The 14272-nt window shown below is 43.4% G+C and overlaps 2 protein-coding genes and 1 long non-coding RNA gene across 7 annotated transcripts in view; 2 read left to right on the forward strand and 1 right to left on the reverse strand.

The window, feature by feature from the left end:
* Window positions 1-10748, reverse strand: part of LOC119849153 (prolylcarboxypeptidase) — a 59170-nt gene extending 48422 nt beyond the window's left edge. The window contains exon 1 of one of the 2 annotated variants that reach the window (XM_038385959.2): window positions 10300-10748. In XM_038385959.2, coding sequence (XP_038241887.1) covers window positions 10300-10452 — 153 coding nt within the window. In that variant the 5' untranslated portion in view covers window positions 10453-10748. The remainder of the gene's footprint in view (window positions 1-10299) is intronic. The other variant, XM_038385931.2, reaches the window with a different exon arrangement.
* Window positions 1-14272, forward strand: part of DDIAS (DNA damage induced apoptosis suppressor) — a 27937-nt gene continuing 13665 nt past the window's right edge. For 2 of the 4 annotated variants that reach the window (XM_038387412.1, XM_038387416.1), the window contains exon 1: window positions 10970-11118. The gene's annotated coding sequence lies outside the window, so the exon portion shown is untranslated. Of the gene's footprint in view, window positions 15-10969; window positions 11119-11859; window positions 11952-14272 lie in introns of those variants that run through there. The other 2 variants (XM_043504097.1, XM_043504096.1) reach the window with 2 other exon arrangements.
* LOC122457873 overlaps window positions 12281-14272 on the forward strand; it is a 19827-nt gene continuing 17835 nt past the window's right edge. The window contains exon 1 of the long non-coding RNA XR_006277556.1: window positions 12281-12748. This is a non-coding gene — a long non-coding RNA (uncharacterized LOC122457873). The remainder of the gene's footprint in view (window positions 12749-14272) is intronic.

Here is a 14272-nt window from a genome sequence, read left to right on the forward strand (position 1 = left end):
GCAGTCTGGAAGTGGTGTTAATCAACAGGTAGAGCAGTGTTTGCAGAATCCAGTAATTTAGTGCCTAGTTAAGGGCAGCTGATTATGTAAAATGTACAGGTCAAAGTTTCAGAAGCAAGAGTTAATTTTGGTAAAACTGCAGAGAAGAGCAGACTAACATAGGTGTTCCAAGTAATTAAAATTGAATTCCTGCATAGCTAAGATAATTTTTGTCCTGGCTACTAACAGGCTTAGAGTCAATTTTTATTATTTATATCACGGTATAACTGAAGGGCCAGCTGGGATCAGGGGCCTAACTCCGCTAGGCATTACACAAACAGAATGAGACAATCACTGCCCTGGCGAGTTTACAATTTAAACAGATAAAATAGATAAAAGATTGAGAAAGGGATATAACAAAGAAGATTTTGCAAACAACCTATTAGTGCCACCATGTTTTCACCTTTTGTTTGATTTAATTTTTTGGGTGGGGTTTTGTTGAGAGGGGATCAGCTAAACAAGGAGACCAAGGGACAGTAGTGGGGAAGAAAAGTTATCAAGCAGAACAAACACTGTTTCAATTATATTCCATCTCTCTTTTCATTTTGTATTCCTTCAGGTTTTGAAACAGACTCAGACAGTCACGTGGTCCCTAACCTCTTGCCAGGTCCCTAACCTCTTTGGGATGTGCTACACCATCTACATTTACGACAATGATGTCTCATCACAGACATGCTCTCAAGCAGTTATATACAGTCTTGATCCTTCTCAGCTGGAGAATGAATTCAATGTAGAACATGTTGACATTAAATACCACTTTGAACTGCTAGCAGGCTCTTAACCCCTACGATGAGAGGAATTTACAGTTTTGGTTTGATACATTAAAAAGAGGGCCAGATCCTCAAGTGGTGTAAATCAGAATGACTTCAATAGAACTATTCTGATTTATATCAGCTGAGAATCTAATTTGTGCATGGAGTTCATGAAAGGCCTCTTTCTACTTTGAAGTTTCATTTATTTCGCCTTTTAAACTTTCTTTAATCAAGACGCTGTCATCCACAATTCTCACCCTTTGCTTATTATAGTTCGTTAATGATTAAAACGGCTGTGCACAAAAGAGGAAGTGTTTATTTTCAAAGAGGTAGTGGTGATTATTGCTGCCTTTTGTAGTTACTGTATTAACTGCTCCCTTGAAGAAAGCGGCTGCAAGTTGTGAGGAAATTAAAAGTGTTTCCTGCTTACTTTGAAAAGTTGATGTCTGCATTGTGACCCGTAGATAAACAGTGTATAAAAATAAAAATTCACTGACAAGCTGTAACAAGTACTTCCGCACTTGCCTATCTGCTGAACAAGATCTATTGTTTTTGCTTATAGCTTGTGTTCACTTATAGCTCCTGGTTTAAATCCCATTATGAAATCACAGCATAGCTGTTGCCAAATACTCCGATACTATTTGATGAATAAAACATATAATCAACACACAGTGTTGTCACAGACATGAATTATCACTTCTTTTTAACCAATGACACTACTTTTAATTAGCACTAAGTGGGTTTCAAAAACCACTGGTTTTTTTCCTTTCATGAAAAAAAATTAAAAAGCTATTGTATTATGTTGTTGGTGATGAAGAAGAGATCCAACTTATTTGTTCTCAACATGTTACTATTCTGAGATGCCAACACTAGTACCAATTAAATATTGCACCATAATTACTGTAATTAAAAGTATTAATCTCAAGAGCACGTGATTTAAGGACACCCTACATCAATTCATTGTTTTACCCAGGCTTAGCCTCTGTGCTTCAGTTTTATAAGTTCAAAAAAGGAGGTATTGCCCACACATCTTTCCTTGTAAAGTGGTTTGAAACCTATGGATAAAAAGTGCTACATTTGTGCCAAGTTATATTATACAGCTCTGTTTAAAAACAAGTCAGACACTAATCCACACAAAAATATTATACTGCATTGAGAATTCCAGAGTTGGGGCTAAAGGCATTTTTGGTTTCATAATTTTAAACTCTCTTCTTACGAACACAGTACACAGGCAGGTCAAGAAACTGTTAGACTTAGCACTCCATAGGAAGGGGACTACTACGTCTCTCAAGTAGACATGACTCATGACATAGTGGGCTTGATAGATGGAGTCCATACTTTGTACCCAGAAATTATTAAACAATGCTGTTCTCGAGGAATTGGTGTAATACTGTCTTTGTGGCCAATACAGTATCACATTCTGAACCAGCTGTAACTTCCAAGTGAGCTTCAAATGCAGCCACACTGACAGCACTGTAAAAATCCAGTCTGGACAACACAAAGGCAGGAGTGACTGTAGTAAGGTCCGGATCTGACAGACGCGTTCAAATTCTCAATCAGAGATAGATGACAAAAATGAAGTGAAAGATGTTTTTAGCTACCTTTCAAACAAAAATAGTTTGAAGGATTACTACATACACTACTCTCCATGCCATATACAATTCAACTGTGGAATTTATAGGCCACAGCTATTAAGCATCACACCCTTTTAATGGCTATTTTCCTGCTTCTCTCCCCACAACAATTTCCCCTCCACTTCAGCTCCACCAGTAGGAAATTTTAGTAGAAATTTCCTAGTGTGGGCACATGCAAAGATAGAAATTTCTAATTTAATAATAAAATCAACTCAAATTGTATTCTTTGGGTAAGGGACAGTTTCTTATTAGGTATACAATGCTTAGCTCAGCGGGGCCCTGATCTAACATTGGACCTCTAGGCACCATTGTAAAGAAAATAAACAACATGCTTAACCCGCTCCCCCTTTTTTCCCCAATAAAACCATAGCAAAAACAAAATTTCCTAGTGCGGACCAGGCTTCAGAGTCTTAAACGGCCAGTCACACTTTGACACTGCTCTCTTTATCTAATCATGCTCAGCACCATCATATCCCAGCACCCATGGTGGTGGTACAAGAATGCATGAACTTCCCCAGGTGAATGTGAAGGCTTGATAATGAATAATAATCCAGATTGTAGCTAGGTCTTGTGCATTGCTGGGAAAGGAACACATTAAGCATGAACAGGTGGGAGTTCCTGATGCATCTCTTGGAGGCAGGGCAACTTCTGTGACTGACAGAAAGAACTACTTCCAAAGGAATATTTTGTCTTCTCTTTTCCTTTTTTCTTTCTTTCCTCCCTACTTTTGCAATTCTGACCTTAAGGTCTTTCTTTCTCCAGCTCTTCTAGGTTTAGCAGCATTGCTGACTGTAATGTAAGCCATGGTACTGAAGGCATCTGATCCAGCTGGGCACTGAGTTAGCTGTATTGCTCCCATTGAAAAAAAGCCAAATTTTCGTGTCTCGATGCACTCTCCCCTTTTATGTACATGCAATTTTATGGACACAAACATTTGTGTTTTAGAGCATTACCAATTACACATGTACTGGGTGGCTGTGTGTGTTTATTTTATAGCCTGTACGAATTAGCACTTGAAGCTACTTGCATGCAAAAAGAGTACATTTTGAAAACTGTCACAATTTACATGCACTAGTTTGAAAATATAAACCCCTTGCTAAAGATAATAGTCTCACGATCTTGATAGAATTTATAGGATCTGATCTTTCAAACCAATGCTGGAAAACAGTTTAAGTTTTAAATAATGCATTATATCAGTACAAGCTGTTGCATAGAGGCTTAAATCTGTGAAACATGGAATCAGAATGAGTGATGCGTGAAACAGGGCCTATCGGACACATGCATCAAATCCTCCAGAAGCACTATGTATCAAAGACAACTCTGACATACATCTTATTAGTTCTTTTTCTGAAAAAACTGTAAAAGTTATTAAGTACTATACAATGAGACTCATCAGGAAATGCAAAAGTTAAAGTTCTCAGAGTAACATCACCTCAGCCATACGGGCCATACGTAGCATTCTGGATCATCAGTTCAGTTGTTCAATTTGTACTAAAACCAGATGTTTTATAGGCTCTGATGTTCTTCATGCATATGTACAAGTAGATCCTCCTGTGCCATATCTTAAATTCCTCACCCTCATAATGTTGGAATGTCCTTACCTTATAGGTTAGTATATTGATTACTTTAAATGTATTGGCATATACATTGATTGGGTTACTAGGACTACATGCACTGAGACATCTGCTGGTGTTCTCCAAAAATACCTTAAACTGGTACAAACTGCCTTCTTGCTGTTACCCGTCTGCAGTTTTCCTTAATTTCAGCATTTGTGATTACTACAAAACAAGCAAAACGAAGTCTCATGCCATCCTGTGGTTTAAGGACACTAATAGTTTACTTATTAACCCTTGCATAATGACAGGTTTCAGAGTAGCAGCCGTGTTAGTCTGTATTCGCAAAAAGAAAAGGAGTACTTGTGGCACCTTAGAGACTAACAAATTTATTAATAAATTTGTTAGTCTCTAAGGTGCCACAAGTACTCCTTTTCTTATTAACCCTGTGACACTGACAGATCAGACAACTTGGGTATGACCCATAACTTAATAGGAGGCACTGAAATGTGATCAAGACTTGTATGTGAATTTCAAAGAAATATACTAGACCAGCAATCATTAACCCATTTATTTGTAGTAATAGAAATCAGCTTGTAGATGCTAATTCCCTTTCATGTCTTAAGTGCTTTATATTATGTACGCGGATGGTTCAGTTAACCTTAAGATCGAAGATGTAAGATACTGCAGGAAACTAATAATATCTATATTATCTTCAACTTAATTATCTATGCCACAATGAAGTAGTGGCTAACTGCCTTATGTGAATGAATGCAACTAGTTTATCTGTAAAAAGAAAAGGAGTACTTGTGGCACCTTAGAGACTAACAAATTTTTTTGAGCATAAGCTTTCGTGAGCTCCAGCTCACTTCATTGGATGCATACACGATCTGTGTATGCCTAGGAAATAGAAGATTAGCTTCAAAGCAACTATCTGCACAGCCTCTGCTTCCTCCGGAGAGGTGACAAGAGGCTTGCCAGCTTGCTAGGAAACTATAAAGGAAAGCCCTGGGCGTGATCCAGCCATCTCAGGTCTGCTTAAACTCTGAACAGGGAAGGTCTAAGCCATAAAACTGAAGTCTCCAGATTTACCTTGGATTACCCTGGAATTCTCATGGAAGAACTTGAACAGATTCTACACCTGGACTGCCTATTGGACTATAACCTTCTAAACTTATTCCAGAAAGTCTTTTACAAACCAGGTTTCAGAGTAGCAGCCATGTTAGTCTGTATTCACAAAAAGAAAAGGAGTACTTGTGGCACCTTAGAGACTAACAAATTTATTTGAGCATAAGCTTTCGTGAGCTACATCTCACTTCATCGGATGCTTTAGTTAATAAGGATTGGCTGTATTTGGGTGAAATGTGGAATATTCACTGGCCTGGTGGGCAATGCATCCAGTCCTTTGGGATAACTAAAACTTTTATGGTGAGTAAGGTTTTTAGTAACCCCTCACTATATTAGGGCTTGTCTACACTACCGCGCAGAGTCAATCTAAGATACGCAACTTCAGCTATGTGAATAGCGTAGCTGAAGTTGACATACTTAAAGCTACTTACCGCGGTGTCTTCACTGCGGTAAGTCGACAGCTGACGCTCTCCCGTAGACTCCGCTTGCGCTTCTCTTTCTGGTGGAGTACTGGAGTCAACAGGAGAGCGCTATATTAGACACGATAAATCGATCCCCGCTGGATCGATCGCTGCCCACCGATCCGGCGGGTAGTGTAGACAAGCCCTTAGAGTTGGCTGTCTAGATGGGAGCCAAAGGCTGGATTGCTTAAAAGGGGACTATATTTGGTTTCTGGTTAACCAGTGTGGTATTACAAAAGCTGTTTTGTTACTGGACTGGGGAATCTAATTATAGAATAAATCACCAGTCTTGGTGATTGTATGCCCCATCTCTTGCAGCCTGCCCTAAGTTGGCATTCTCAGCATGGCCCATCCAAGCACCATGATCACAAACCCTTTTAAGCAACTACTCCTACACAGGCTGTTTGGCCTTACACTCATGCTAACTGCTTAAGTTATTCTTATAGGTCTAGGCCTATGGGCCCCTTGCATTTCTGCGTCATTTTCCTAGTCTTTTACTTTATAACCATTGTGAGGGCTGCAAGCTCCTGCAAGGACTACAGTACTTTAATACACATTCCACTGTTTCCAATCTACGATGTGGGATTCCTGGAGGGAGAAAGGTGCCAGACTAGTTTTAGGGGGCAGAAGAGGATCACTGTGGGTCTGAAAAGCTGCATGATTCCAAATTCTCCACCCTTCAGGCCCCCGACACATGGCAAAACTGCTGCCAATCTGCAAATAAAAGTGGTAAGTGGCTCCTTGAGAGCTACCCACACCTGCCTCTCGTTGTGACCTCTGACATAGCTGGCTGTATAAAAATAGCTCACACAAATCTGGGTGCAAGCTGCAGATTGTCATCCCCATCTTCCCTTCTCCATTACACTCAGCTCGGCTTCAGACAGCATCAGTGAACACTCCCAATGTAGCCTTCTAGTAAGTAGGAGAATGGGATCAAAACTACCAAAGAAAAGAGGATAAGTTCTTGTCTACACACAAAAAATGTACTGCATTAATTATACCCATATAGTTAAAGCAGTACATCTCCTCTAGTGGATGCAAGTATACCAGTATAAGAGTGCTTATGCTGATATAACTTAATCTTGTAATAGAAGGGAATTAAGCTATCAAGCACCTTCATATTGGTATAAATGTGTGCACACAAAGTGGTACACCACCCCCAGACCTCTAATTATTTCACTAGAAAAGTCACATACCTAACCCAAATAGTTAAACTGATACAAAATTCTGTGTGAATCAGACTCAGAAGTCAGAAAGAAATATGCACGAGAGCAAAAGTGAATAAGAAAATAAATAAAAGACAGGATGGGAAAAAGGTCAGTAAGGAGAAATAATAGGTAGCAAAAAAAGAGAGACCTGTGTCAGGACATGGCCATCATTGCACCAGTCCATTCCAAGATTGGTTTTCAATAACTAAGATTGACAGCCACTGATATGCACCATACTGTACAAGCAAGGTATGCAAGTTAAAGATCTCATAGCAACATTAACTTCTGCATTACTTGATTTGTTTCTCAACATTCTGGACTTCAGCCTCCACCAACATAAGCTTTTTGTATTTAATCTCACTTTAAGTAAGAAAAAATGGGTAAAGAGGAAGTAAATGTTAAACTTTATAATTCTACTACGTACTTCCCCAGTTGCACAAAGAGCATATTCAGCAATAGTTGAATCTCAGCAGTGAAGCTTTGATACAAATCCTGCTTCAAACAGCGCTATAAAGTGTTTATATGTTTCACAGTCAAACTCAATTTAAACACAGAAATACTGTTCTGTGCAAAAGTGATTTTCCCCTACAGTCATTTGCAACTTTTTATTTAATACTGTAGTCTTCTCCCCTGCACACCCCACACCCAGCAAAAAAAAAAAAAAAAAAAAATTTACCCAAGAGATTAGTCAGAACTTACAATATGAAAAGTTGAGACTTTTCGAGGTGATTCTTCTGAAGTTATCCATTTGCAAAATGCCATTAAATATTCTTTAAAGCTTAAAGTATCAAGTTTGTTCTCTGGCAGTGGAACTTGCCCCCTGTTGAAAGAATTCTGCTCAAACTTTTTAAAGTACCTCTTTGGACAGAGATCTAGTATAGAAAATTTCAGCCCCAAAGAGAATTTTTGGAAATGGTGAATATACAAAAATGGGTTAAAAATGAAAGCCTACTTTGTGATTTACACTATAATTTTTTTTGCGGTATGCACAAATTCAGTTCTCTATTTTTATATAACATTCTAGAAGTCATTATGCCAAACATGTTTTTCTTCTCTCAATCCTGCGTTAGAGACCATTTGAATCAAAATAGGATCTTTGTTGCTGAGAAGCTAAAATAAGAAATAGGGAACAGAAACATAATACTTTGATGTCCTATAAAGTTGTGAAACATTGTTATCCCCATTTGTATGCAGTATTGTTACAGTCGGGTTGGTCCCAGGATATTAGAGACAAGGTGGGTGACGTAATATCTTGTACTGGACCAAACTTCTGTCCGTGAGAGAGACAAGCTTTTGAGCTTACACGTAGCTCTTCTTCAAGTCTGGGAAACTACAGCTGCACTGCTGTAGCGCTTCGGGTGAGGACGCTCTAAGCCGACAGGAGAGAGCTCTCCTGTCGGCTTAATTATACCACCTCCCACAAGAGGCGGTAGATATGTCAGCAAAAGAAGCTCTCCCACCAATATAGCGTTGTCCATACTGGGGCTTAGGTCAGAGTAATTTATGTTGTTCAGGAATGTGGATTATTTACAGCCCGGAGTGACATAAGGTACACTGAAGTAAGTTCTAGGTAGACAAGGTCTCAGAGTGTCACTGATAAATACAAGATGAAACAGATTGTTTAGATACGTACTTAACACATATTTAAAGGACCATTCAAGGCAAAGTGGCCCATTAACACCTCTCCAGTCTTAGGGAGGAAAGGGGGGGGGAAGACAGCTGGGGGGGGGCTTGTGTGTGAGAAAGGAGACTAAGGTGGCCCCACCCACACTCAGTCCAGAGGCCCCTCCCCTGCAGCTGGTTGGCCCCAGCCCAGGGAGGCTGCAACTCTTCCAGGAAGGGAAGCCTACTGGGGCTGGGGATAGAGTAGCTGGGACTTGGGGTAGCTGGGGCTGCCCAGTGCTGAGGGAGCCCCGGCACCGGGGCTGCACAGCCCAATGCTCCAGGGCAGGGGGGAGGGGAGGAGAGGAGGGCCACACACACACCAGGGAGGAGCCACGCACCCAGTGCTCTGGGGCTGCAGGGGAGCTGGTGGCTGCAGGGGGTGGAATTTGGCTTGGGCCTCAAGCGGAAGGGGTGGGCTGCAGCAGGGGCTAGCCTCCCCGAGCCTGTGGTTCACCCACGGAACCATGGTTATGTCTACACTACAGACCTTACAGCAGCAAAGCTGTACCACTACATCTGTACTGCTGTAAGGTCTCCCATATAACTGCTCTCCTGCCTGCATAATTAACCCACCCTTAATGAGTGGCAGTAGCTGTATCGGCAGGAAAGAGTTTCTCTTTTTTTTCACACCCCTGACCAACAAAAGTTTTACCGACCAACATGCTAGTGTAGACATAAATTTAGGCTTTATCTATACTACAGCTTATGTTGCTTAGGAGTGCGAATAACCCACCCTTTCTCCCCAAGCGACATAAGTTACTCCAACACAAGCACTGGTGTAGATATAGCCAGAGTCAGTAGCAGAACAGGGAATAGAATCCAAGCTCCTAGTACTGGTCTGTGCTCATCTTGTTTATTCTCAAGCCTCCCCAGGAAAGGGGGTGCAAGGGCTTGGGGGGATATTTTGGGGAAATAGAAACTCCAAGTGGTCCTTTCCCTGATCATTTGTTAAATCACTTGGTAGTGGCAGCATTTATCTAATCCAAGGGCAAAGACTCTGTGCCTTGGGGAAGTTTTAACCTAAGATGGTAGAAATAAGCTTGGGGAATCTTTCATGTGGGTCCCCACATCTGTACCCTAGAGCTCAGAGTGTGAAAGGAAAACTGACAGGCTGTATTTCAACAAGACATTTAGGGCATGTCTACACCGCAATTAAAAGTCTGTGGCAGGCCTACGCTAGCGGACTGGAGCTCGCAGAACTTGGGCTAAAGGGCTGTTTAATTGCAGCGCAGATGTTCAGGCCCAGCTAAGGGCAATCAAACTGCCCCTGAGCCCGAGCCCCGTGAGCCTGAGTCAGCTGGCATGGGCCAGCTGCAGGTGTCTAATTGTAGCGTAGAGATACTCTCAAAGGCTCTTTCACAACTGCCCGAAGTCTCCCTTGGCCCAGGTTTTAGATAGCCTCAGAAGCATAAGAGAGAAGGCCCTTAACATACACACCATGAGGAGGGGCAGACAACATCTGACCCTCATGCCAGGGAGTGGGTGCTGATTAACAGGAAGAGGGGCCCTACCTAGGCAGCAGTTGGGGGCCCCACAGACACACCAGAGAAGCACATATGGGATGCAGGTAAGCCCCCAGAGCTACGCCGCACCCCAAAGAAAATGTTGGGGAAGGGAGTCTGAGCTGGCCCCCACAGACACCCCTCATGCTGGGAAGGGGGTTGCTCAGTACGAAGCCCCCCCCCAGACACTCACGCTGGGGAGGGGCCTGGGGGAGATGGCCGAAGGGGCTGGGTCCAGCAGAGGGGACCCTCCCCAGACACTGACGCAGGGGTGCCCCTGGGCCCAGGGGAGGGGACCCCCCGGCAGAGGCCGGGGGTGCCGGGGCTGTCTCCGGCGGGGCGAGCGGAGGCGCTTACCTTCTGGGGGAAGTAGCGGGTCTGGTAGAGGGCGGCGGGGGGTGGCTGAGCTCTCCCCGGGGGGCCCCTCCGGGAGCCCAGGGGCAGACCAGAGAGGACCCCCGGAGGGCAGCAGCCGCTGCCCAAGCCGAGCAGCAGGAGCAGCCGCAGCATAGCGACTATGAGCAGCGCCGCCTGCGCTCCGCCCGCTTTATACCGACCGCAGCTCCCCAGGGCGCTGCCCCTGCCCCGCGTGGGGGGCGGGAGAGGCCGAGGGGCGAGGCCGAGGGGCAAAGCGGGGGGCGGGGACGGGAGCGGCGGAAAGAGCGAGCCCGGTGGGGGAGGGGCTGCTGGGGGCCTCAGCGCCCCGCCGCGCCCCGCTCCGCTCCGCCCCCGGCCCCGGCCCTAGCGAGGTTCGGAGCTATCTGCCTCGGGCCTCAGGAGCCCAGGGGGCGGGGCCTACCCAGCATGGTGCTCTGATTGGTCTGCGGGCCTGGCCTGCCCGGATGCGGTTGGATTTCCGGGGATGGGCAACGAGTGTCTCGTTGCCTTGATTGCAGTGATTGGCTGCAAAGCTGGGGATGGCTAACACTGATTGGCTGTTGTGTTTGGAAGTGGTGATTGGCTGCTGCGAAGAGCAGGGGTTGGCTACCTTGCTCTGATATTGGGAGGCGACAAGGGGCTCCGCCTTGAGGGTGCAGGATAATTGGTGCGCGAGCCGGAGGCTCCGCGTGACGTCACTTCCCCTTCGGACTCCGCGAGCCCGCTGCGTGCGTGCGGGCGGGCGGCGGGAGTTAGGAGCCGTGGCTGGGGCTGGGGCTGGGGCGGAGCTGCGATTGGGTGAGTCCAGTAACCCCCCAACTGTCTGCCTGGTCCCGGTAACGGCCGCGTCCAGCTCTGGCGCCCCGCCGTTACCGCCCCGCCTCCGCCGGGCTGCGCCCGCGCCCCTCGAGAGGCTGCGCCCCGCAGTGGCCTTGCCGCCCACGCCGCGTTCTGGACAGGCGGCCTCGGCCTGTGCTTAGCTCCAGCCTGGGGCTCCCGGCCGCCCCCGCGGAGCAGTGTAAACTCATGGCTGAAGGGGGGGGGGGGAATAACTGATCCACGGTGGCCCCTTAGAAACTAACAAATTGATTAGAGCATAAGCTTTCGTGAGCTACAGCTCACTGAAGTGAAACCCCCTTGTTTCATGTTCTCCGTGTGTGTGTATCAATCCCCCCTCTGTATTTTCCGCCAAATGCATCCGATGAAGTGAGCTGTGGCTCACGAAAGCTTATGCTCTAATCAATTTGTTAATCTCCAAGGGGCCACAAGGCCTCCTTTTCTTTTTGCGGATACAGACTAACACGGCTGCTCCTCTGAAACCTGATCCACTAGAGGGCATCAAACACTGATTTATAGGGTTTGAGAGGGACAACATACCAGGAGGACAGGGATTGAAGCCTCAGAGTAGCAGCCGTGTTAGTCTGTATTCGCAAAAAGAAAAGGAGGCCTTGTGGCCCCTTAGAGACTAACACATTGATTAGAGCATAAGCTTTCATGGGCTACGGTGCCACAGGTACTCCTTTTCTTTTTATTGAAGCCTGTCTGTGGTAACCAATCAAAGAGTTGTGTGACAGAGCCCTGTCTCCAGGGCTGCGCCTTTCGATACTCGGCACTCTGAGACAAAAATTATAGTCAACTAAAGCTGACTCTGTCTCTCCTGTTTGTTACTGAGCAGCCTTAATATTTCCACCATGCAGGAACTGCACTACTCATTACATCTTTTTTTCTATATAAACTGTACCTGAGGGGTTAACAACAAAACCTGTAAAATACAAAGGTTACACCTCTCACCCTAGAGACTAACAAATTTATTAGAGCATAAGCTTTCATGAGTTACAGCTCACTTCATCGGATGCACGAAAGCTTAGGCTCTAATAAATTTGTTAGTCTCTAAGGTGCCACAAGTACTCCTTTTCTTTTTGCGAATACAGACTAACACGGCTGCTACTCTGAAACCTATCACCCTGTCTCCGTTTCAGAATGTGCATTTGTGTTTATTTCCTAGCTGACTGAAAATGCATAGGTAACAGCTGTTTTGACAGCTCGGTGCCAATTCTTCCAATTTCTCTGCATGAAACTCCTATTGATTTCTATCTGAATTTCATATTTGGAGCAGTTTCAAGATCAGACTCATTCTTTATCAACTCTCAAATTTATTCCCTGACCAAACTTATTTTCTTGGTCCTGTTGTGTGGTTCTGTAGCTCGCTTGTGTGTTTATTCTTGAAATCAAGATTATGCAGTTTTGGTAGTACTTACAGAATACAATGTGTATACAGTCAAATCTTTCTCCAGTTCATTAATGCTATGGATAATATTTGTCCTCTCACTTGATGTCCCAATGTATTTTGTCTTTCTGTCTCTGTTTTCTAAACTTTAAACTTCTGGGGCTGGGTCCATCTTGATATCTGCACAGCACTGGACATGTTGTCTGTGCATAACAAAAACAAAGTTAACAAGTCTTGTAACCTGAATATGACCACTATGCTTGTTCCAAATCTTGTTTATCTTTTCCAAAAATGATAGATATGCCCTGCCTGCTCTGGCCAAGGCCAGAGGAGATGTCCTCAATTATTTAGATACTTTGCCTTAAATATTTACAAAATAGATATCCTTTTGAAGTATTTTAATATAGCTATATCTATAAACTACAAATGCTGCCTTTGAAGTCATACACACATGCATACCAGAAGGAGCTATAGGCTGATGCTGTGGATAATATAGGACCTGGGAATTCAGTTTCCATTGAAATTATTAAAACATTTTTTCTCTAAGTTGTAAGTTTTGGGGGAAGGAGTGTGGCGAGGGATATATAGGTTTGGATCGTACAATGACAGTGAATTTTTCATAAAGAAGTTTTAGGGCCTCTCCTGATGCAGTTGTAAATTCTGTGTAGTCCTTTAAAAAAGCTTGATTTCTACAAATTGCACTGCTCAAAAGTAGCTTGTCTGTGACTTGATTTGAAGGTACAAGACCAAATTGTCCTACCCTTCTGTGGAGGAGAATACCCTTAGACATTCCTTTTGATTTTAATTAGACTATTTAAGGTGAAGGGTATTGCTCATTGTGAGCAATTGTGCCTAAACATTGCCATTATCAACTGTTTGCTTAAAAATGGCACCTTTAGGTATCCTCAATAAGCTCCAAATGATTGAATGCACAAATGCATACGTCAGTTATACAAACACTTCAGTTTGTCAGTTTCAGAAATCCACACTCTGTTCTCCATTCTACGAACTTTAACAAACTGAAGAACTACACATCACCTTAAATAAGGCCCTTAAACAAAGTCCTCCACTTCTGTTTGAAAGCTTTGGAGCCACATCTTTCATATTGATTAGTAGAAGATATTTTTACTATCTAGTAACCCACAGCTGAGATAAATGGATAATTCAGTGAAGAAAACAGGAAGAGCTGGGTATTTTTAATTAAAACTGTAAACAGTATAAGGTGCTAGCTTTTTTTTTTTTTTTTTAAAAAATCCTCGAATATATTTTAGGGTAGATAACATTTGAATATAGTTGAGGGTACAAAGTTTTAATTTGGAATTTTAACGTTGTCTGGGTAAAAAGCAAGTGTTCATGGCACCATATGATTAAAAGGGCTCTTTTTTTCTCTCTATGCCAGTATAGTGAGGAGGTTGAGTTATAAAAGCAACATTAAAATTCAAAGTGTTACCCTGTTGGATTAAAAATGTTTATCATGAAACATTTTAAGAGATGCTTCAACTTGGTTTTTTTTAACTTGATTTGATTTCATGTTAAAAGTACCTTGAGGGACTTCATCTATATAAACCCTTCTGATAACTGTTTTAGTTTTACAGTCACTTTCCTATTCTTAAACATGTTTTTCTCTCCTCCATTGCTGTTTGAAAGACCCACGCAAATGAAGAAACAAAGTTGTTGGTGTCAAATACATAAGAAATATTTTGGTAAATTGACTGTCTCACCAAA

This window comes from Dermochelys coriacea, chromosome 1 (assembly GCF_009764565.3).
Source record: "Dermochelys coriacea isolate rDerCor1 chromosome 1, rDerCor1.pri.v4, whole genome shotgun sequence".
NCBI lineage: Eukaryota > Metazoa > Chordata > Testudines > Dermochelyidae > Dermochelys > Dermochelys coriacea.